The sequence below is a fragment of the Cololabis saira genome, chromosome 16, assembly GCF_033807715.1.
Source record: "Cololabis saira isolate AMF1-May2022 chromosome 16, fColSai1.1, whole genome shotgun sequence".
Taxonomy (NCBI): domain Eukaryota; kingdom Metazoa; phylum Chordata; class Actinopteri; order Beloniformes; family Belonidae; genus Cololabis; species Cololabis saira.
In genome coordinates, this window is record NC_084602.1 from 23,287,834 (window position 1) to 23,309,540 (window position 21,707).

Consider the following 21,707-nt stretch of genomic DNA (forward strand, 5'->3'; position numbering starts at 1 on the left):
GATGGATGGATGGATGAGTGGATGGATGATGGATGGTTGGATGGATGGATGGTTGGATGGATGGATGGATGGATGAGTGGATGGATGGATGGTTGGATGGATGGATGATGGATGGTGGATGGATGGATGGATGCATGGATGGATGGATGGGTGGATGGATGATGGATGAGTGGATGGATGATGGATGGTTTGATGGATGGATGATGGATGATGGATGAGGGATAGATGGATGGATTATGGATGGATGGATGGATGATGGATGCATGGAGGGATGGATGATGGATGGATGGATGGATGGATGGATGGATGGATGGATGGATGGATGGATTATGGATGGATGGATGATGGATGGATGGATGGATTGATGGATGGATGATGGATGCATGGAGGGATGGATGATGGATGCATGAAGGGATGGATGATGGATGGATGGATGGATTGATGGATGCATGGAGGGATGGATGATGGATGGATGATGGATGGATGGATGGATGGATGGATGGATGGATGGATGGATGGATGGATGGATGGATGGATGGATGGATGCCCCGACATCAACTGAATAATTGGTTTTATGTTTTTATTTCTTCCAGTCACTCAGGAGAGATTTTGAACTGTGGAACGTGGGATTTGCTTTTGCAAACTCCTGGGCTCCTCGAGGCTGGCCTTCTGCAGCAGAAGATGCTTTACATTCATCATACAACAAACAAGATGTCTAACGGCAGGACAGATTGCAGTAACTGTCAGCCACCAGCAGTGCCATCCCAGCGGCACAATCTAACAGCACGCCTTGGGCTCAGCTGCAAAAACATTTAGTCTTCAGCTATCAGCAGCTCACTAAGTAAAATAATTGCTTGAAGAAGGTGGTGTGAATGAAGTGGCTATTTGGAGTTTATAGAAATAAATTAAATAACTGACCTCAGATTCTAAGGACATTATCCCTTAATTATATATAATAGTTACTTCTATTAAAAGACTGTAGTTTTCTTCTCCTAAGTTGCAATATAGTAAACATGTGGCTGATCTTTGTCTTTAATCTCAGTGGGTGTTTCGTGGTTAGATATAGCTGTTCTATGACAGGAGAGGTAAGATATATGGGGAGGGGATTCAAATCATTCTTCAGACGGCTTAAAACACCCAGCTGTTAGGCCCACTCCGGCAAGAATGCCCCTTGACCCAAGACAGGCATTTTTCTCTAAGCCCCTGGTCACACCCTGCGTGCATTAGGACGTTCCTTTGCCCTTGAGTGGATGAATTCCCAACCAACACCTCAAAAAACCCACAGACACACAAACACACATACACTGGTTCTTACTTGTGAGGCATCTTGGGTAAAAACAGCATCGAAGGCAAATATCTTTGGGACTGCCACAGTGGCGGATCTCCTGTGGCCTGAACTGGAGTGTGGGCTGGACGCCGGGTCGTAGAGGGTCAACTGCTTCTTCCTGCTGTCGACTTTCAGGAAAGACTGAGACTCTGAAGAGTCTGCAGCTTCCAGAGATGGACAGATTCGCATCATCACTTTCACCTAGTAAGATAAAAAAAAGAAAGAAGGGGGAACTGAGTGGATTAGAGAGTGAGAAAGCACAACACATGAAGAAGGGGCAAATGGACTCAGCAGAGATTTTTTGGGGGTTAAGATGGAAAGTAACAGAGGTGAAGCTCATGATCATTCACTTGTGATTAGAGTGAAGATAAGGAGCGCATGGTAGGCATTCTGAATATAAGTGACAATCTAAGAGTCCTTCAGCATTATGCATTAACATCACGTCCACTCTTTCAGAGCTGAGGTAGCCTACATCCCAGGTTACCATGGAAACACTTAGACTAACATTGACTGGCAAACTGGATGGGTCAACACGCTGCTTAATGGTGTTAGTAAAAGGCAGCAAGGTGAGTATTGAAAGTCATTGCTAAAAATCTAGGAAAAGTGTGTGGAGCACCATGCTGGGGGGGATTATCCCACTCCTAGTTGTTCTTCTGGACCGGTAGCGGCTCACCAGCATGGGAGAGCAGAAACATACGGCCCCCCTCTTATCCCACCTACTCACTCTCTGCCTTCTCTTCTTCTCCTTCCCCTCTTCTGTATGGAAAATGCCAGCTAAACATTAAGGAGCTTGAAACTCACCCAGCTGCATTTTGGGGCTTGACATTTATAAAGTGAGCTTATAGTGTTGACACATTCCACAGGTCAGAGTACAGTTCATCATGTCAGCATGGAGCATTAGAAAGGACAAAGGATTACACGTAAATTGCTCTGGCAAGACCATTCGTGTTTGATATTATTACTGCGGTTGCAGGAATGAAGTCAACCTGTCATCTGTATATAGTTTCACCTCTTACAAACAACAGCAAAGACATTGTACAATTCCCTGGCTATACCCTGCTGCACAGGGAGACTGTGTGTGGTTTGTGTGGGGTGTGTTTGTTCAAGCCAGGCTACATGATACCCCTGTTTACAATCACCATCTTTTTAAATTCTGACAGTCTATTTTGCTTTACAATCTGATGATATCTGTGACTGAAAGGAGACAGAACAGCTCTTGGGATATGTTCAGCCTGTCCTTTTCTAGAATGTTTAGCACTACACCTAGCATTACATCAGATGCACAGTTTTTATATACTGAAGTATAGATGATGGGAACTCCAATCTAGAGCCATCGTTGGAATCTTTCTGAGAAAGCAGCTGTGCTGTCGCTGAGGCATTGAAATCAAACTAATAATACAGGTAACTCTTATCTTTTTGCCTGAAGACTGTTTGCCTTAGCCTTGGGAATCTCCAGCATCTTCACCCATACACAAAAGTCTTATTGTTCCCAAGGTGGGTGTACAAAAATATTGCTAGAGATCTGGCCTACAGCTCTGCCAAACAATGTGACCGGAAATCCATTTCTTTCTGTGACTGAATTCATCTCAAATTCCGAATTCCAAGTGCAAACTTCCCATACTGCACACGGGGCTCTTATTTTGACTGGCATGTGCATATGTTGAGTGAATTACGTTTGCCATGGCATTAAACTGAGCCTCCATTTATGACTGTTGACCGTCTGTCAAGCAGACAGAGGCTACCAACGCAGCTAATGCCTCGGCTTTATTTACGTTGGCCGAGATCAGATACGAGGCCACAGAGTTTTCACACATTGGATTGGTACTGAAAGTCTCTGTTTCCGTGTCCCTTGAGCCCTCTCAAAATCCATTAAAGTGGCTCGGCTTTACTCCATCCACTCAACTGTCTATACCTGGAAGAAATGTCTCCAGGTCAGAAGTGGAGAAGTATAAGTGACCTACATATGCCTAATGGAAGCAAGACTTTCATTCAAGTATCAGGTTGTATTGACGTAAAACAGATGTAGGCAAAGTTTAAACCATGAAAGCTAGTGAAAAAAAACATGGTTGTGTCTCATCTCAGAGAGATAAAAGGAATGCATACAGGACACTGATGTGTTGGCTGTGCAATACGAAAACCTGTAAATCTCAACTGATGGGCTTGGAAGAATAGCATAAAAATATAATAAAGCCTTTGGAGTGCCTTCAGCAGCACAGATGTACACTATCTATCAGGTGACAACTTGAGAAGGCTTGTTAATAACATAGTTTTTTATGAAGTCTGCGTGTCAATGGGAGATTTACAATAAGTGGCACATTTTCAACTGTCTGGATACCTGGCAAGAGAACCAGGCACTTCCCTTCCAGGTGGAATCTAATCTTGTTTGGGGGCTTCTTCTGCTTTATGTATACAGGACGCCAGCTCAGACAAACAATACCCAATAAACCACAAAGGAAGAGCGACGTGTTTATACAGCTTTGTTTAATGACTGTCCTACAGCTGCCAGGCTGACTTTCATCACCGCACACCGCAACGAGTATGGAATTAGAAATCCTGCTGTGAACGTGACCACAGATTTGCAGAATACAGCTTTCACTGTCTTTCAGTGCTTGGAGAGAGGAATGCTGATCTCACAAAGTAAATTCATGACATTCCAGGAGGCTTATCTGGCTACATCTGTATGGACCGGACCAGACAGCATGCTGCCCGTGGACCAGCCTGTCGCCATTCTGTATTTCAGCGCTTCAAACAGGGCTCTGTGTGTATCTCTGCTTTAAGGAGGCAGGGAATCACTACTTGTATCATTTTGTACATATTAAACATGCTTCCTTGTATCTGGGCTCTCACCTTCCCCATCCCTGGGTTCTCCTTCACTTTGGAAACTGCTCTGAGCAAGCATGGTGGCGCGGGAGGTGGCGAGACCTGAAGGATGCCACTGAAGTTGGTCGGGTAGATCGAGGGCTCCTGTGGGTGGAGGAGTGAGGGCTGGTGTTTCTTCCGTTTGGAGGAGATGTTCAGCTTCTGAGCTGCCCTAGAAGGGTTTAAAAAAAAAATAATTGTAAAGCTTTATTTAGAGAACCACCATGGAAGGAAAGTTCATATTTAATCAAATCACTGTTTCAAGGAGGGACCACATCAAAAGCTTACACTAACACTATAACATAAAAAGTGACCGGTTTCCTTCTAGTTTGCCAAAGTCAACAAAGTTAGAAGGAAAGCTACACTATACCACCACTCCCATCTAGGGGTGGGCAAAAATATCGATATGGCAATATATCGCCATACTTTTCCAGCCGATTCAATATCGATATTCAAAATTTGAATATCGATTTATTTTTTTTAAAATATTTTTTATCCCCGATTTTTTCCCATTATATCACCCAGTGCTCCTACCTAAGTGACAGTCCTGGGCATTGCCACTCTCTACCAACCCTGGGAGGGCCCTGCACTGAGCTCAGGTTTTATTTCACGTTTTATTTCATTTTATAATTTATTTTTTATATAACACAATTGCCTGTCCTTAAAAAATGAAAAATAATGGACAGAGGTTTATTTATTTATGGATTTATATCTATACTGACTGATCACTGTGCCTGTCCTTGGTTTTAGTACCATCTTTCTTGTGTTTATTATCATTTGCCACATAATTAAAGCAACCTCATACTAAATTTAATGTTAATTTCATATGATGTAAATAATATGAAAAACATATACAAATAAGTTGTAACTTTAGCTTGTATAGTTATAATAAAACATTGTTTTGACTCAGTTTGTCCCATGAATTGTCACTATAATCTGATGAACGTGCAACTCAGATTTTAAGATCCATCACTATCATCTGATGTACATATATACAACTTGGATTTTAAGATGTGTAATGCATTTTTTAATTTTTCGGTGAACTATGTAGAATATAATAATCGGGATATCGCATAATTGGGATGTCGCAATGTGTATCGTATCGTGGATCAAGTATCGTGATGCGTATCGTATCGTGAGGTCCTTCCCAGTACCCACCCCTACTCCCATCCATTCAGCCATGGATTGCCACTAGCAGTTTTCCCACTGCCCCCAACTCACACTAATAACAGCTTCACTCATGTACTTCAGCCAGAAATGCTGGTTGAAACTACCAGATAAAAACACCAATGATCGCCGGCTAAGGTTTTGTGACTTGCAGGGATCAAAAGCAAGCTGTCAAAGCAGGATGACACAGTAAAAAAATATACACTTATCTTGATCAAACAAAAAAAAAAATCTGTGGCAGACATGTCACAGGTGAGGTAGTTGAAACGTTACCATCTGGGAAACACGTGTCGCCGCTGTTAAGAGAGCTAAGCAGTTATGTGAGGGCATGTTCACCCATCATTAAGTGAAAAATAAAGCATGTGTTGTATATTGGGGAGTTTGTTCACACTTTACAAGGTGGTAAACATCTTGAGTGATATAGCCACATGGCATTTCTACTGTGATGGTACCTATAAGACTGTAATTAAAGTCTATTATCATCCTGATTCCCTATATTTTGGACATTGGTAGATTCTTGCCAGAACCAGGAGCATGGACTTCCATTTCTCTCGTGCAACTCAAAGGACAGCACCAATACCACTGGCCTGTCTGGGAATAATTCCAGGATAAAGCTTCACCTTGGATCAACTAACACACCTCAGCCAGACATTCAAGGTCAGTGAGGAAAGTAATACCCCAAGGAAATTTAAATACACTCAAATGGTCTTCATTCAAGCAGTTAGATTTCAGAGAATTACAGGGAGGACAAAGAGGTGGTTGTTAACGTGACAGATCGAGTGGCTCAGGGAATTTAAGAAGATTTGAGTAAAATAATGATAAATCTGCATAGCGGGGTATTTTAGAGGCAGTGAAGAGCAGATCCATGTGTCTCCTAGTAAGTAGCAGTTTCCTCAGAGGCAAGCCAAAGCTCATTATTCCTGTTCTTGGCTCTTATGGACAGGCCTGGGTGGGCTGCTGCCAAAAAAAAAAAAAAAAAAACACTCCCCTTCCCCTCTCCCTGGAGTGACAACCCAACCCCTGTCTCAGCTACCGCTCTCTCTCTACTGTAAAGCCCCCCTGCAGCGGCAGCCCAAGAGCACAATCATGGAACACACTGCTGGCTGATGGAATAATTATTGCATCCAAGAGGGCTACAGGAGAAGGCTCTCCCCAGGGAGCTGCCTATGTGTGATAGCACGCAAGACGGATCGTGTGACTGGAAAAAATTAGATGGAATAGATGGATGTGAGAGGGAGGAAGAGAAAGGAAAAACTACATTAGGGTCCACGTGGCTGTGAGCGGCTACATTTATGCGGCGCTCGTGAAGTGTGTATGCGCATTTTTACGAGGCATCCGCAGCACATTCATTCATTCTCGTTCTGTCTCTCGATCCCCTCCGTCTCACCTCATTCTGTGTTGTGTCTTCCAGCAAATTCATAAATTAAGCACCACGTTTCATCCCAAGACACCACACAGAGGGGAAAAAAAGACTCTAAACTGGTTTGTAACAGTTTTGACCAGTGCAGGGTGCTCACAAAGCTAAGCTGGTAACCTTGACGTTTAATTCATGCAGCATAATCATCACCATCGGTGCACATGTGCGCTCTTGAATGAAAGGTGAGGAAGAAAAGATTTTTTTCCACGTTTGCTTGTCTCTTTCACTCCCTTCATGTCCCTCCCTCCCTCCCGTCCTTCCCTCTCTCTGCCTCACCCACCGTGTCAATGGGTGACTGGAAGACAGCGGAGAAGAAGCTTGAATTTCTTTTGCCCACAACAGCTTGTCCACCTGTTCACTCTTAATCTGTATGTTAATGAAGCTGTTCCCCTACACAACTTGATCTAATTGCTCACATCATAATCTGCATGTCTAAATGTAAACAAATGTCTAATATCACTACGGTTTGAGCAAAATATCGACACATTGTACGTGTTCTCTAATGCATAGGTTTGTTTCAACATGCACCAGTGTGAACATGCTGCAGCGATGATACTTACAGCTCTTTCCAATCCATTATCTAGTTTATTCTCATAATCAAAAAACAGCCAACTGATTAAATTCAACTTTGCGGTCCATGTCTGCGCTGTCACTGTTCTCCATTATTTGTACATCTGATACGCCGGCACAGTCGCTGAGAAAAGACATCGGAGGGGGCTGCTCACAAGTCGGGGCACAGGGGTTCCTTTTGCTCTGATGGTAATCATCGAGGTTCCACTTGATTTCACAGAGGTTTGTAAGAAGCTGGGGGCGCTGGGGGACGAAGAGAAGGAGGAGGAAGTGGTGTGGGCGTCATTGTAACTAAATGGAACAAGCTTCAGGTGGGGCTGGGGAGAGGTGGACAGACGGGATGAGTGCCCTGCAGGAAAAGCGGGATGGGTGCTGAGTGAGGGCGCGCGGGCAATCCAGAGAGTTTCTCAAGAGGAAGCCAGATGGATGCGGTCCGGATGAGAAGAAGCACCCTCTCCAAAGGTATGTCTAACTCCTTCCATCTCTCGTCATTCAGCAAAAGTTAGGCATCAGTTTTGGAAACAGCCCTCCCTCCAACTCAGATTTCCACTCCTCTTCTTGCATCCACTTCTTAGCTCATACCACAGGACGCATGGTCCTCTCTCATCCAGTTAATCCACTGTGCAGTTTCGGATACGAGTGGCTGGAGACCCCGATGGTCTTTACGAAAGTCTCTACTGGAGTGGGAGGGGTTCGGTACTCCTCGTTCAGCTGCAAAAATGTCCTTGGGTGGCTGAGAATGAGAATGAGAATTCCTGCTTCTGTTCCACCTCTTGGTCCTCCTGCTATCGGAGAAATTCTGGCAGCTGTCCTGCCGTTTTTTCTCTTTTTCTCGCTCTCTCTCCCTCTCCTCTACACACACACAGACACACATACATACACTCCCTCCTCCCTTGCCTCCCTCTCCCTTTTTCTCCACTCAGCCCAGCCCCTTTTCCCTCCGACTGCCAGACGAGGTGTCAGCGCTCGATTGCTGGCTGCTTGCGGCGCAATTTGCCAGTACTTTCTTTCTCTCTATACCCACACACACACACACACACACACAAACAGTGTCTGACACAACCCCATGCACAAACACACACACGTATGCACCCCACAACACGTCACATGAATACTTAATGGCTACAGGAGCCCTCTCTTCTTTTAGGGTCCCACACTTCAAACAGATTTGGTTAGTATGCCTACAGTGCATGCTTGCGTGAGCCCAAGTGTGCATGTGTGCCTCTGTATTTGAGATGCGAGTGTACACTCCTGCATAATATATATTTTTTTATCATTGTTGAAAGATGTAATTATCCAGAAGAATGAAAACATTATTAATCAAAATCTGAGACCGCGATAAGTGAGGATATTCTCAAGCGCAGAAACACAGATTGTCTGAATGAGTGATGCTCTGGGTCAACCGGCAAGCTGAGAGAGATTTTTTTTTTTTTTTTTCAAAAAGAGTGTGAGGTAGGGAAAGGGAGGAAGGGGACAGACAATGAACAGATGACATCTTTAAAAGGCAGATGTATGCCAGCGAGTGAGAGGGAGTGCAGTCAGTCATCGGTCAAGGGCAAAAAGCATGTGAGTGGGTGAGCACCAGGGTGAAAGTATCCTGTATTCCCTGGGCTGCCAATTTACCAGTAAGGCATTTTAGCCCCCTGACTAGCCAGCGTTGTTTGAAATGCTGCCGCGTCGGCTGCAGAGTGCCTACTGCAACACATCTGCAAACAGGGGTGGGTGTGAGACTTGCCAGATGAAAGTACATTCATAACAAAGCTCTCAATGCTTCTCTCTTTCTGACATAGTGCCCCTCGTGTGAACTCCGCTGGATCAAATGTGAAGGGGGAAAAAAAACAAGAAAAATAAAACCAGCAGTACCTACAAATTTAAAGAGCACTCTCTTGTAATGAAGCAGTTTGATATATCACATAACCTTTACCGTCTTCTTTGCCACAGCACGCTTCCCTTTGCTTTCCTGCAGTGTGTCCAAATTAACTTGCCCGAGGTGGTCTTATTTTAAAGGTTTGCTACATGTTTCTCCACAAGTGATTGGCAGCAGAAGACAATACTAATGTCGACATTGGTCACTCTGACAGTGCAACCAGTAATTAGCCTCATTCGTGTTGCTGATACTTTAAGCATGCTTTCATGTGTTATATATCAAAATGACACAGAAAGAGGAAAGAGACACAGTTGGAACTGTCCTGATAGCCTTTCTGCTCCATCACTGTCTCCTTATGAACAGGCCTTAGGGGCAGATAATGAGTACAATATATATAAATGAGCCAGAGCAAGATAGATGTAAAATCAAGCACCTTTTTAGAAGATGATGTCTTTGTTCAAGAAAGATGACTATTTTGTTCTCACCTATGGTGGGAGTGACACTGAGGGAGGAGGAGAGGAGGTCAATGAATGTAGAACAGACAGAGTGGAGGAGCTGTGTTTGCCTGCTGCTTTCAAAGCTTCATGTTGGCCTGCTGTCAATAATCACTCCAGGCCCCCCCACCTCTTTTTTTTTCAAGCTTTGTCAAATTGGCAAGAGAAATTCCTCAGCCTCAGAGAATCATTAGCCGGCACACCCATCAGTTTGTTTGTGTAAATGTGTCTCTGTTCTTCAAGCAGCCCTATACAGCTCTTCAGGTCGGTCCTTTTCTGTGGATAATTACCGGCTACATTTTACTATTCGTGACATTTCCTTTCTGTGATTCTCTCATTTTTTTTTCTCTCTCTCTCTCTCTGCAGACAAGATAAGGCTGCTTTGGCCATTCATTCAGGGATCAGATCAATGTGTCTGATACCACACTGCCCCCCCCTCACCCAACAACCAACGAGGGTTCTCTGCTGCTGATTAGTGGCCCTGCATAGCTCTTCATGAATGGAGATACACCCGCCACAATGGCCAGAGCGCAACAAGCTCGGGCTTACTTTGGCATGCCTGCTTCCTCCTCTCTCTCGAGCTGGAGTTTTTCTCTCTGTTCTTTATTTGTGCTTCCGTCCCTTCCTTCTGATCACAGATGCAGGCCAGAAGTGTGAGGCGACAGTCTACACCTGCATTTCATCAGCACAGCCACTTATACTGCTCTCTTGCCTTTCACTGCCGCCAGATCTTGGTTACCACTAACCAGTCAGTCTCCTTCTAGTCTTCCGTCTGTTTATGCCTGTCATTTTGAATTTGCCTTAAACCTGTTTCTTGTATTCCAGACTCCCTGACTGGTCATTAGGGATGGGCGGTATGGACAAAAAAATGTATCACGATAATTTCTGGCATTTATCCCAATAACGATAAAAAAAATACCAATACAAAAAGTGTCATCAACGGGAATATTTCTTTCTTTCTTTCTTTCTTTCTTTCTTTCTTTCTTTCTTTCTTTCTTTCTTTCTTTCTTTCTTTCTTTCTTTCTTTCTTTCTTTCTTTCTTTCTTTCTTTCTTTCTTTCTTTCTTTCTTTCTTTCTTTCTTTCTTTCTTTCTTTCTTTCTTTCTTTCTTTCTTTCTTTCTTTCAGGCTCATTTCTTCTTTCTTTCTTTCTTTCTTTCAGGCTCATTTCTTTCTTTCTTTCTTTCTTTCTTTTTTTCTTTCTTTCTTTCTTTCTTTCAGGCTCATTTCTTTCTTCTTTCTTTCTTTCATGCTCATTTCTTTCTTTCTTTCAGGCTCATTTCTTTCTTCTTTCTTTCTTTCATGCTCATTTCTTTCTTTCTTTCTTTCGTGCTCATTTCTTTCTTTCTTTCTTTCTATCTTTCTTTCAGGCTCATTTCTTTCTTTCTTTCTTTCTTTCTTTCTTTCTTTCAGGCTCATTTCTTCTTTCTTTCTTTCTTTCAGGCTCATTTCTTTCTTCTTTCTTTCATGCTCCTTTCTTTCTTTCTTTTTTTCTTTCTTTCTTTCTTTCTTTCATGCTCATTTCTTTCTTTCTTTCTTTCAGGCTAATTTCTTTCTTCTTTCTTTCTTTCATGCTCATTTCTTTCTTTCTTTCTTTCAGGCTCATTTCTTTCTTCTTTCTTTCTTTCATGCTCATTTCTTTCTTTCTTTCTTTCTTTCTTTCTTTCTTTCTTTCTTTCTTTCTTTCTTTCTTTCTTTCAGGCTCATTTCCTCAATTTATCGTTTTTACCGTGAGATGACAAATTCTTACCGTGGGGAATTTTTTTGACGGTTTATCTTGAACGGTAAAATATCGCCCATTCCTACTGTTCATCTGCTGCCGCCGCCTACGCTTCTGGGCCCAGAATTCCTATTCCCTGGCTCAGAGCTTTCGCCTTCCTGGAAAATTCCTCGCTTTAGTCTTCACCTTTGTCATTCGTAAGTAAATAGCACTTAAAACGACATCTGGTTCATCGAGTCCTGATTCACCCGTGACGCACTTGCTCCCTGAGACATCCGGGAATCAGCGGTAACAATATTTGTGAGATTTCTTTTGTTCAGATATACATGTATGAAGCCCACGTCGTTGTGGACCAAACCCAAGATGCCATATCAGCAAGTGGTCGTGATTGACTGTGTTAGATGTGCTTTGGTCTGTCGGGTGAGGTACTACGTTTTTGAGTGGAAAGATAATCATTAGGAAACCTCCCCAGAGCTAAAATCTGTGCACACTGTCTTATTGATGGGCTGCCCTTGACACGATCAAACACCTCTTTGCCCCAGGTGTGTGTGTGTGTGTGTGTGTGTGTGTGTGTGTGTGTGTGTGTGTGTGTGTGTGTGTGTGTGTGTGTGTGCACACAGCGGCGCACAACATAAATCTGTCAGCTGTAAGAAATACACAGATTTAAGTTAAAGCCAGCACACACTCTCCGGTGCAAACAGACATCGCTGCGTTGCTGTTTAGCTCTTTACCGAATTTGGGTAGGATTAAAGGATGCCTTCATCTCCGTGGCGGCCTCATGGTAACGGATCACCCCCTGCCTGCCTGACCCAGACAATTTTTAATGATGATTAAGCAACCATGACATCAGCCTGTGAACACACACACATTCACGTGGGTGCGCAGACAAGAGGAGATGATGTCATACTCTCGCAACCAGCCCCGGCAGCACGGGGGCCCATCCAGGCAAGATTTACAGGCGAGGTCAGGGTGCCGATCATTAAATATGAGACGAATGCATCCAAACAATAAATGCTTTCTCACCACATTATAGCTATATTTCAGTGGGTCAGAGAAGATCGTTTGCTGTAGGATGTTAAAATCTCTCAGATGTTTGGCCACACATGTATAAATACGTGCATTGTTACAACGATAAAAGCCCAGACTGTCAGCTAAAATAGGCTTGAACACTCAAGATATGGGGTTATCGGCTTCGGCCTCCATGGGTTAAACACATTTAGGTTACACAGTACAACAGTAGTTATACTCTACGGAAGATAACAGAGGGACGGTCTGTCAAAGGCAGGACAAAGTCGATCTTATCCACTTGTGTGGCTCAGAAATGTATTCTGATAATGAGCCAATCTTCTCTTTAAAGACTTCCCTGCAATCAAGCGACTGCTGGCATAAACATTCATTTAGTTTTTCTCACTTCCTCTCCCTGATCCCAAAATACTTAAAACAACTGCCTGTGGCTACGGCTCCGCCAACACAGAGATTAATCTTGGAATGTGGCTCAACAAAAGTTAGATGAAGCGAAATTGTGCAATTTGACATCAAAGCGGCTCCCACCTGGAGTTGCAGGAGCAGACATTCCCCCTCTGTGGTTATCTTATCATTCACATACAGATTAGCATCCACCAACACCAAGATCTTTCCAACCGTATTGGATAATGGGTTTTTACACTATTTTAAGAAGGCCAAGATACATTAAATGGGAGCTGAGAACTGATGGGCTTATCTGGCAGTTTGTTGTCTCTTATCAACCCAGCGCTCTGAAGCTTTCAACTGACCGCTGGCCCGTTTCCTCCTCTTTCCACGGTAGTGTGGATTCTCCTCTCTACTGTGTCTGTTTACACAACAAAACCACTTGCAGGATGTGGCCAAAACCTAGCGGATAGGATTTATACACTTCCAATAAATCCCCAGAAATAGATAAACTAATCCCAGGAAAACTAGACGGCGATGAATGCGACGCCCATTCAGCTGAGCAGTATCATGCCTGACACGTTCCAAATACATTGGATCCGGCCCTTCTGAAAGAAAAGCTCTTTGTTCCAACAAGGTGTTCAACAAGCCTTTTGTTCCTGCAGTGTCTGACCTTGGACACACAGACACAAACAGTGCATTATTTGTGTGTTGACTGCTGACAACCCAAGGCCGCACACACATCTTACACTGCACCAGTCCCCAGCCAATTAGGTAGGACCAAATACATTCATGAGACATCTGCGAATACAAGGAAAGATTGTCTACGACAATTGATGTCGCCTTCTGCACGTGACTTGTCATATCTGAATGGTAATGTGGATTAGAAGGAGGAAAAGACCAAATAAATGCAGATTATTGAAAACGAAGTCCTAAATTCTGCCCACTGGTTGTTAACCTGTTTTTGTCACGGCCTCCTCAGGACTCCCTTTCAAACGGTCTGTGGACTGAGGTGGAAAACAAGGGATTAAGGCATCCTCTGGAGAATATCTTGAATAACGGGGATCATTTGAAACACGGGGGATGGAAGGGATTGTAAGTGGTGGGTAAGAAAGCACTGTAGAGGTAAGGGTGGTATTAGAAAATAAATTGGGTGGAATAGACATTAAGAGAAGGATGCAGAGGAAACAGTCAAAAAGAGACGGCGTGAGAGCGAGCAGCAGGGTGTACAGCCAAAACCTCCTCTTCGATCAGTACGCCTGGCTCTGTGCCAGCGAGGCACTGTCCGTGAGGAGGTAAATCATTTTCTGCCTGAGAAAGAAACAGCGAAAAAAAAAAAAAAAAGAAAGATTACTGGGACTGTGCCACAACCAGCTTGGAATTGGTTTATTCCCAAGGATGGGAATTCCCAGTCGGCCAAGAATAAATGAAACAGTTGGTGACAAAAAGTGAGAGGAAAAAAAAAAAATCATCAATATTCAAGAAAGTCTGCTTTGGTGCTCCAGAAAATCAGTGTAAATACAAATGTAAGCAGTGGCTTGTAGCGGCTCTGAGGTGCAAACAGAAATGCTTGTGCTTTTTACTCCGATTTTCATGTAAAATGTCAGGGCGGCAATGTTAACTGAATCTTCTGTGACTTCACACATGAGATCAGACTCTTTCATGATGGATTAGAAGCGCACATAAACTAAAGCATTTTTTTTTGCTTATTTAATTCCCTGCCTTGCATTGCATCTCCAGACACCCTGCACGGATCAGCCCAGTCACACACACCACTTATTCTCCCCATTCCCACACTGAAAGGCCATAAAGCTTTCTCGCCAAGATGTGGGCTTATGCAGAGCTTAAGACAAGCACAGGAAGGAAATTTGTGGGTATAATTCCATTTACAATTCACTTTATTGTTCCTTCCAGCATTCGGGATCACATCTTGCTAATGTGGCCTTAAGTAGCTTGAACATTAGGCCATGAAGAGCCGAACAAAGCATAGGGATTTGGCTCTGCAGGACTATTTGTCAGTCAATGAGATAAGTGGGCCAATTTAGGGCCCCGGGAGCAAAGAATTGAAGATACCTGCAATAAGAGTCAAAAGGTCATCGAAGGAGAATCTTTTGTAATTGACTCTTACTTGTTTACAAGAGTCTTCCAGAAAACTGCAGAGTAGAGAAAATTACTCAGCTGTTCCATCAAAACTGGTTCAGACAGCAAAAGTAAAAGTCTTGGTTATAAATTTACTTTTCAGCTGATGGTTGACAGATAATAATGAAGACAAGTTTTTTTTTTCCTTCCCTTTCCTCGGCTAAGTCGGCCGTCTCCCCACCTCTGGCACTGCTGACAAAGATTAACAGCGGCTTTCATCTTTTCCAGTGATTTTTCACTTTGCTCCTCAGACGCTGCTGCAGGTATTCCGCTGCGCGCTCCTTTCCAAGGCCGCAGAGAAGCTGGATTGACTTCACATCCTCGATACACATGTTGAACTCAGATTCACCCACCATCCCACCCACGTCTTCCCTTGGCAACCTCAGGCGGCTCTGCTCTTGGCACCCACATCAAGTCATCACAGACGTAGTGACATTTTCTGTCTCGGTTCAGCACGCACTGGAGGTAGGATACGTTACAGAAAAAAAAGACCAACGAGCACTATTGTTATCAAGAGACAATTCCTCAATCAAATATTGATAAATACCACATGTTAAGGCCGTGATGAGCGTGAGAGCGGTAGGTGGAGGGAAGAAAGTCAGCATACTTCTGCTCCACTTCTCTGCTTCATTAATCACTTGCTGCCAGTGTAAGACACCTAGCGATTATTTATTTGCACTTCTTCACACAGAGGCTATCACAACAAACAGGCCCGCAGGCAGCTAAGAACATTTGGGGGTGATTAATCAGCGGGCTGTCGGGAGAGACAGAAGACGGGAGTTTGGAGAGGGGGGGGGGGGGGGGGTTCTAACATGTGTTTCTTAATCTTTCATCTATATTTTAGTCAACAGGCAACCCAATAAAAACTAGCAGGGATCCAAGTCAGGTGAAATGAGCTGTACTGGCAGGAAGATGTGATGTGATTGCAGATGTGGGAAGGATGTGTGTTTTGATAAAAGGCAGAAAAAAACTATTTTGGTCATGGCGGATCAATTGACGCATCATGAGATCTTGATGTCGGTGCATGTGAAATGTGTTTACAGAGTCCGTGTTCAAATAAAGCAGTTCATCCTGGATCACGCACTCATGAAGACCAGCACAGAAACACACGCTCGCTGGGCTACATGGAGCGTAAGGGGCTAAAGGGATTTTGTAAGCACGCCGCAGCTGGCTGTCTTACGCTGGGACGCGACACGATTACAGGCTGTAATCCTCTCTGTTCAAGAAATCAGCCACAGCAGTTTTATTTTTATTAAGGACACAAAGAGGCAGGGCACAATATCCCACTCACTGCTTGGAAGTACTCTCGAAGAAGAAGAACCATACATCCTGGCAAAAACTTTATACGCAGTATGCATTAGATGTTTCCCACATGTCTGTGGCTCATTATGTCCTAATTACATCAGTTCACAGTGACTCTTAAGGTTAACTTTCTATATTTGCTGATAATAATCTGTGTCAGCAGGGCACTGTGTGTTTCAGTGGCCTCATTAGTCTGATCATTTGTTGTTTTTAACTTCCTGCAGTTGCCTGTCTGAACCCTTTCAACCCATCTCCAGCCAGGCCACCAATAGATGGAGATTAAAAAAGGATGATGAGTCAAAAGCTAAGCCACCTGTCCTGACAATCACTGATCGTCACCGGTAATCTGCACTTTTTGCACTGGGGGGGAAATAACCTTGGTGTACTCGCAGTTAGGGACACATCAGTTATTAATGTAAAGTGGAAAGCCGTGGAGTGGCGGAGCAATGAGGAGCAGCTATGCCAGAGAAGCACCGACCGGAGCCGTCTTTGTTTCCCTGGGTTGTGACTAGGAATGGGCGATATTTTACCGTTCATGATAAACCGTCCAAAAAATTCCTCATGATAAGAATTTGTCATCTTGCGGTAAAAACGATAAATTCCCGTTGATGACGTTTTTGTGTAAAGCTGATTTATGGATCTGTGTTAAATCCACGCAGGAAGGAAGGAAGGAAGGAAGGAAGGAAGGAAGGAAGGAAGGAAGGAAGGAAGGAAGGAAGGAAGGAAGGAAGGAAGGAAGGAAGGAAGGAAGGAAGGAAGGAAGGAAGGAAGGAAGGAAGGAAGAAAAGAGGGAAGGAAGGAAGGAAACAAGGAAAGGAGGAAGGAAGGGAGAAAAGACGAAAGGAGGAAGGAAGGAGAGAGCAGGAGGAAAGAAGGAAGGAAGGGAAAAAAGAAGGAAGGAAGGAAGAAAACAAGGAAAGGAGGAAAGAAGGGAGAAAAGAGGAAGGGAAGAAGGAAGGAGAGAGCAGGAGGAAAGAAGGAAGGAAGGGAAAAAGGAAGGAAGGAAGGAAATGAGCCTGAAAGAAAGAAAGAAAGAAAGAAAGAAAGAAAGAAAGAAAGAAAGAAAGAAAGAAAGAAAGAAAGAAAGAAAGAAAGAAAGAAAGAAAGAAAGAAAGAAAGAAAGAAAGAAAGAAAGAAAGAAAGAAAGAAAGAAGTAAGTATAAATTCCCGTTGATGAGGTTTTTGTGTAACAAACATGGCGGATCTGAGAGCGAGATAGATTTATAGTTAAAAAGGTGGAGTTGAATTTGTATTCTTTTTATCGTCATTTTTATCGTTATCGGGATAAATGCCAGAAATTATCGTGATACATTTTTAGTCCATACCGCCCATCCCTAGTTGTGACACATAAAGGTACAGTAGCTCCTGAGAGCTCACAAGGCTCTTTCCTTGAACTGCATACAATATGGTCATAAAATTCCACAGCACAAATTCCCTGCCACCAGCTACTGCAATTCGGTCCTTCTTATCCCACCTTCACACTCAGAATGTGAAAGTGACTACTATTCTAATGAGGTAGATAATGGACTCCATTTGCATGACACCTTTCAGTGAGGGGCATTAAAGAGGTTTAGATGGCATCCCTCAGCCCCCACAGACATGATACATAATATCCGTTCACCAGGCTGGGGGTTAAGGGAAATTTCATAGCCAAGTATGATAACCAAATCACTAATGTGCCGATCAGGGAGCTCTGTGGGTAGCTATGTAAGCCGTTATCCACTTCCAACGTAGGCAGCCAACAGAGAAGGATGGCTTGATGCTGAAGGCAAGGTCTCTCTTGCCGACATACAACTAATTGCACGCAATTCTTTCCTTTTTTATTGTTACTGATCTGGGTCCTGAATGACAATAGCCCCCCTGAATTAAGTGACAAGCCTGCATGGCAGGATTCTTATGCTCCACTTTTAGTCATTTCTGTATGCGTGAAAGGAATCTGTTATGAGTGGATGGCAGCACTGTCCCTGCTCCCCGCGGGGCTCAGCACACGTGGACCGAGGCTGAGTGCACAGGCTTGAGTCAGCACTTCTCACTTCTTTGTTAGCCATATACCCCTCCCCTGCAACCCCCTGCACTGCCCCCCTGCAGGCTCTGTGAGTGGGGCAGACAGACTTCCTGACTCAGGGATTTATTGGGGGTAGCAAAGGGAATAGATATCAGGTTATCCCCTTCTGGAAGGTTGCAACAAACCCCTTTGCACTTATTTTCTTCTTACCTCTGGAGCTGTTTGCCATTCACAACGACGGGCACAAGTGATTCTGCGCTGACCGTCATAACAAAGGCCCATCATCCTGCTGTTGCAGGGGCGGTCCATCATCTTTGCACCACGTTATCAGATCAGAGGAACAGATATCATCTAATCCAGATGGGAAGTTGCTATATGCAGCCTAATTTGTTGGTAAAAGTTGCTAAATGACATCATCTAATTGCATAAGGATGTTGAACTGTTTAAAAACCAGTTGGGAATCAAATTCACCGAGCAAAAGTTGGGGAAACATCATGGTTTTCCTGAAATGAAACCTCATTTGCAATATTCACAGGACATTAGAAAGCCTCCTTTTCTTTTTTTTTCTACCTCTCAACAGATAACCAGACATCCCCCATTTGTGAAAAACACAAATGGAAAAGAAACCTTCAACTGGCAACTGACATTCGGGTGAAAATCGAGTTGTCAGGGACAAATAACGCTTAACTGCCATCCATCATCATGAATACAGTATTTTTCATTCAGTGCCTTTTTCACATGTTACCCTGAAACCTGTTTGGTATCTCTGTTACAATTATGTGCTGCTCCTCACATGATCTATCACAGAATCAAAATCAGAATTTCTCATGAAATATTCAAAGTGCTGCGTACAGTACATGTGAGATTCCCTCAGGTCCAACATGGTCCTCTCCATGTCCATGTTCAAAACTGTACAGACTGAATCCGTATCTCTCTATCTAAAAGCAGTGTGTTCTGCAACCTGAGAGTGATGTAGGATTATGAGTCAGACTGAAGCATCCTTCTGCCGTTCGCGGGTGGATTACTCGTTGCATGAGGGTTGTGAGATGTATCTACACGGTGCAGATCCCCGAGGCAGCGAGGCCAAGCTGGACCTCCATCAACACCTCAGCCTTGACGGCGCCCGACAAGCCTTGGATGGATTCACACCTGCGTTTATCTGCATGGCCCAGCCTTTTCACGGCCTCAGCTGCTGCCACTGCTGTCAGCCGCTGCACAGAGGCAGCCATTACTCCCATCAGCCTGATTATGGCAGGGAAATACCAGCTGGTCTTTTATCCACCAGTAAACAAAGACAAATACCACAGAGCAGCTCAACCATCCCAGCTACCACCCACTCAATACTTCTGATGAGCTATTCGCTGCCCTGGGCATGTGTTGCTCAGATTCAACAGATTGATATGAATCAATTCTCATTTGTCAGTCTCTAGAGGTAGAGGCAGCATTAACATTTCGGCCCCACTGTGGCTGTTTACTGAAAATGAAGCCTGGATTTCTGCAGTATGTTATACATGCTATACAGTCTGCTCACACTCTTGCTCGGCGGAGGAATCCATCTCGCTGTGGTCTGACAACACAACCATTAGCCCCTCACCTCGAGGGAGCAGACAGTCCAACTCCAACCACACAAAACTGCACATTCCACAGAGCGGAAAAGGGAGAGTGCCACACAAAGAAAGATAAATCGGTAGAAAGAGGAAAGAGAGGGGGGAAAAACAGCTCCCAAAGCAGAATCAAACCCACACACAAGAAGAGCATCATACATCCAAGTGAGCTCAGGGATGACTGTGTACCACATAACTTACTTGACTCCCATGGTAGTAATTCCAGTATTCTTTTCCACAGGCTCAGACCTCCCGCTCAGGACGTACTCCGGGAAGAGCATCGGTCCAAGCTCAGCTTCCGAATGACAACATTTCTGAGCACATTCATCCTCAGCAGCCACTGCTCTACTCTGTTTCTTTATCCCCCTGCTATATGGGCCAGATCAACTGCTCTGAGTAGACCCCTCTGCTCTTCGTAATCTATCCTGCCTGTTTATGCCTGACTCAGATCCCTGCTGTCAATCACAGAAGAGCCAACCAAACACAGCACTGTCCTGCTTTGTCTGCCTTGAGCCTCTCTCTGTGTGGATCACCCCTACTGTTAGAGGAGAGAACAAGTGGACTTCCTCAGGCTACACGCTTACATGAGGGCCTCCTTTATAAACAAACAGGATGAACTCAACGGCCCTCATTAACAATCACACATACACAGATGAAGGGACAATAGCCTTCAGCAACGTATCCAACACATGGTACTCAAGTACTTGTAAACCTGCAGTTCTTCCACTTTGCAACATGCGTGAGTCATTATTGAAGAGATGCTCGTCCCTCCTCCCGACTAAATTATAGTTCAGTAGAGCAGAGAGGGCTATTCCAACTTCCTGATTTTCAATCTCCACTTTGGAAAAAAAAAAAAGAAATCAGTCACATTTTACTCCCACAAGCTAATGACTTGTTTCTATGGTTACTCAATGCAGCCTGGGGGATGGAGGGCAGAGTGAGTGTTGCTGACACAAAGGCAGGGTCTTGTGTCTGCAGGAGAACCAAGGCTAAATGGCCCCGCTGCCACAATTATGGGAGGATTCCTGCACAATCACAGTCATTACCACACAAACACTCACCTGGCCAGCAGCTGCAAGGCAGCTATGAATGACCATAAAAACACTTCCTCCTTGACACACCTCCAGGGTCGAATTCCAGCAAACAGCTGTCCACCCTGCCTCTGCAGCAGCCCTCCTCGCCTCTGTGTGCCACCTTTGTCTCCGTGGTCTCTTCTATTCATTACCTTTCTGCATCTTCAGAGCGAGTAAATCACCCATCTCCAGGGCATGATCAGTTGAGAAGAAGCAAAGTGACAAATGGAGTTGCCCCTCTCCAAACACACATAAACAAGGGAGCAACAGTAAACCATGAAAACTGTCTCATGCTGCTGCGCAGAACTGAGCCTGCTGATCCAAACAGGCTGCAAACTGAGCAGTGGGCCCCTCTCAGCAACGGGTAGGAATGGGCGATATTTTACCGTTCACGATAAACCGTCAAAAAATTCCTCACGATAAGAATTTGTCATGTTGCGGTAAAAACGATAAATTCCCATTGATGATGTTTTTGTGTAAAGCCGATTTTTGGAAGGAAGGAAGGAAGGAAGGAAGGAAGGAAGGAAGGAAGGAAGGAAGGAAGGAAGGAAGGAAGGAAGGAAGGAAGGGAGGAAGGAAGGAAGGAAGGAAGGAAGGACGGAAGGAAGGAAGGAAGGAAGGAAGGAAGGAAGGAAGGAAGAAAAGAGGAAGGGAAGAAGGAAGGAGAGAGCAGGAGGAAAGAAGGAAGGAAGGGGAAAAAAGAAGGAAGAAAGGAAGGAAAGAAGGAAGGAAGGGGAAAAAAGAAGGAAGAAAGGAAG

At 44.2% G+C, this 21,707-nt stretch overlaps 1 protein-coding gene across 4 annotated transcripts in view; it reads right to left on the reverse strand.

Moving 5' to 3' along the window:
- kif26ab (kinesin family member 26Ab) overlaps window positions 1-21,707 on the reverse strand; it is a 72,184-nt gene that overhangs the window by 11,636 nt on the left and 38,841 nt on the right. For 2 of the 4 annotated variants that reach the window (XM_061742820.1, XM_061742819.1), the window contains exons 5-6: window positions 4,175-4,358; window positions 1,316-1,528 (exon numbers count right to left, since the gene is read on the reverse strand). In XM_061742820.1, coding sequence (XP_061598804.1) covers window positions 1,316-1,528; window positions 4,175-4,358 — 397 coding nt within the window. Of the gene's footprint in view, window positions 1-1,315; window positions 1,529-4,174; window positions 4,359-7,330; window positions 8,177-20,077; window positions 20,173-21,707 lie in introns of those variants that run through there. The other 2 variants (XM_061742821.1, XM_061742822.1) reach the window with 2 other exon arrangements.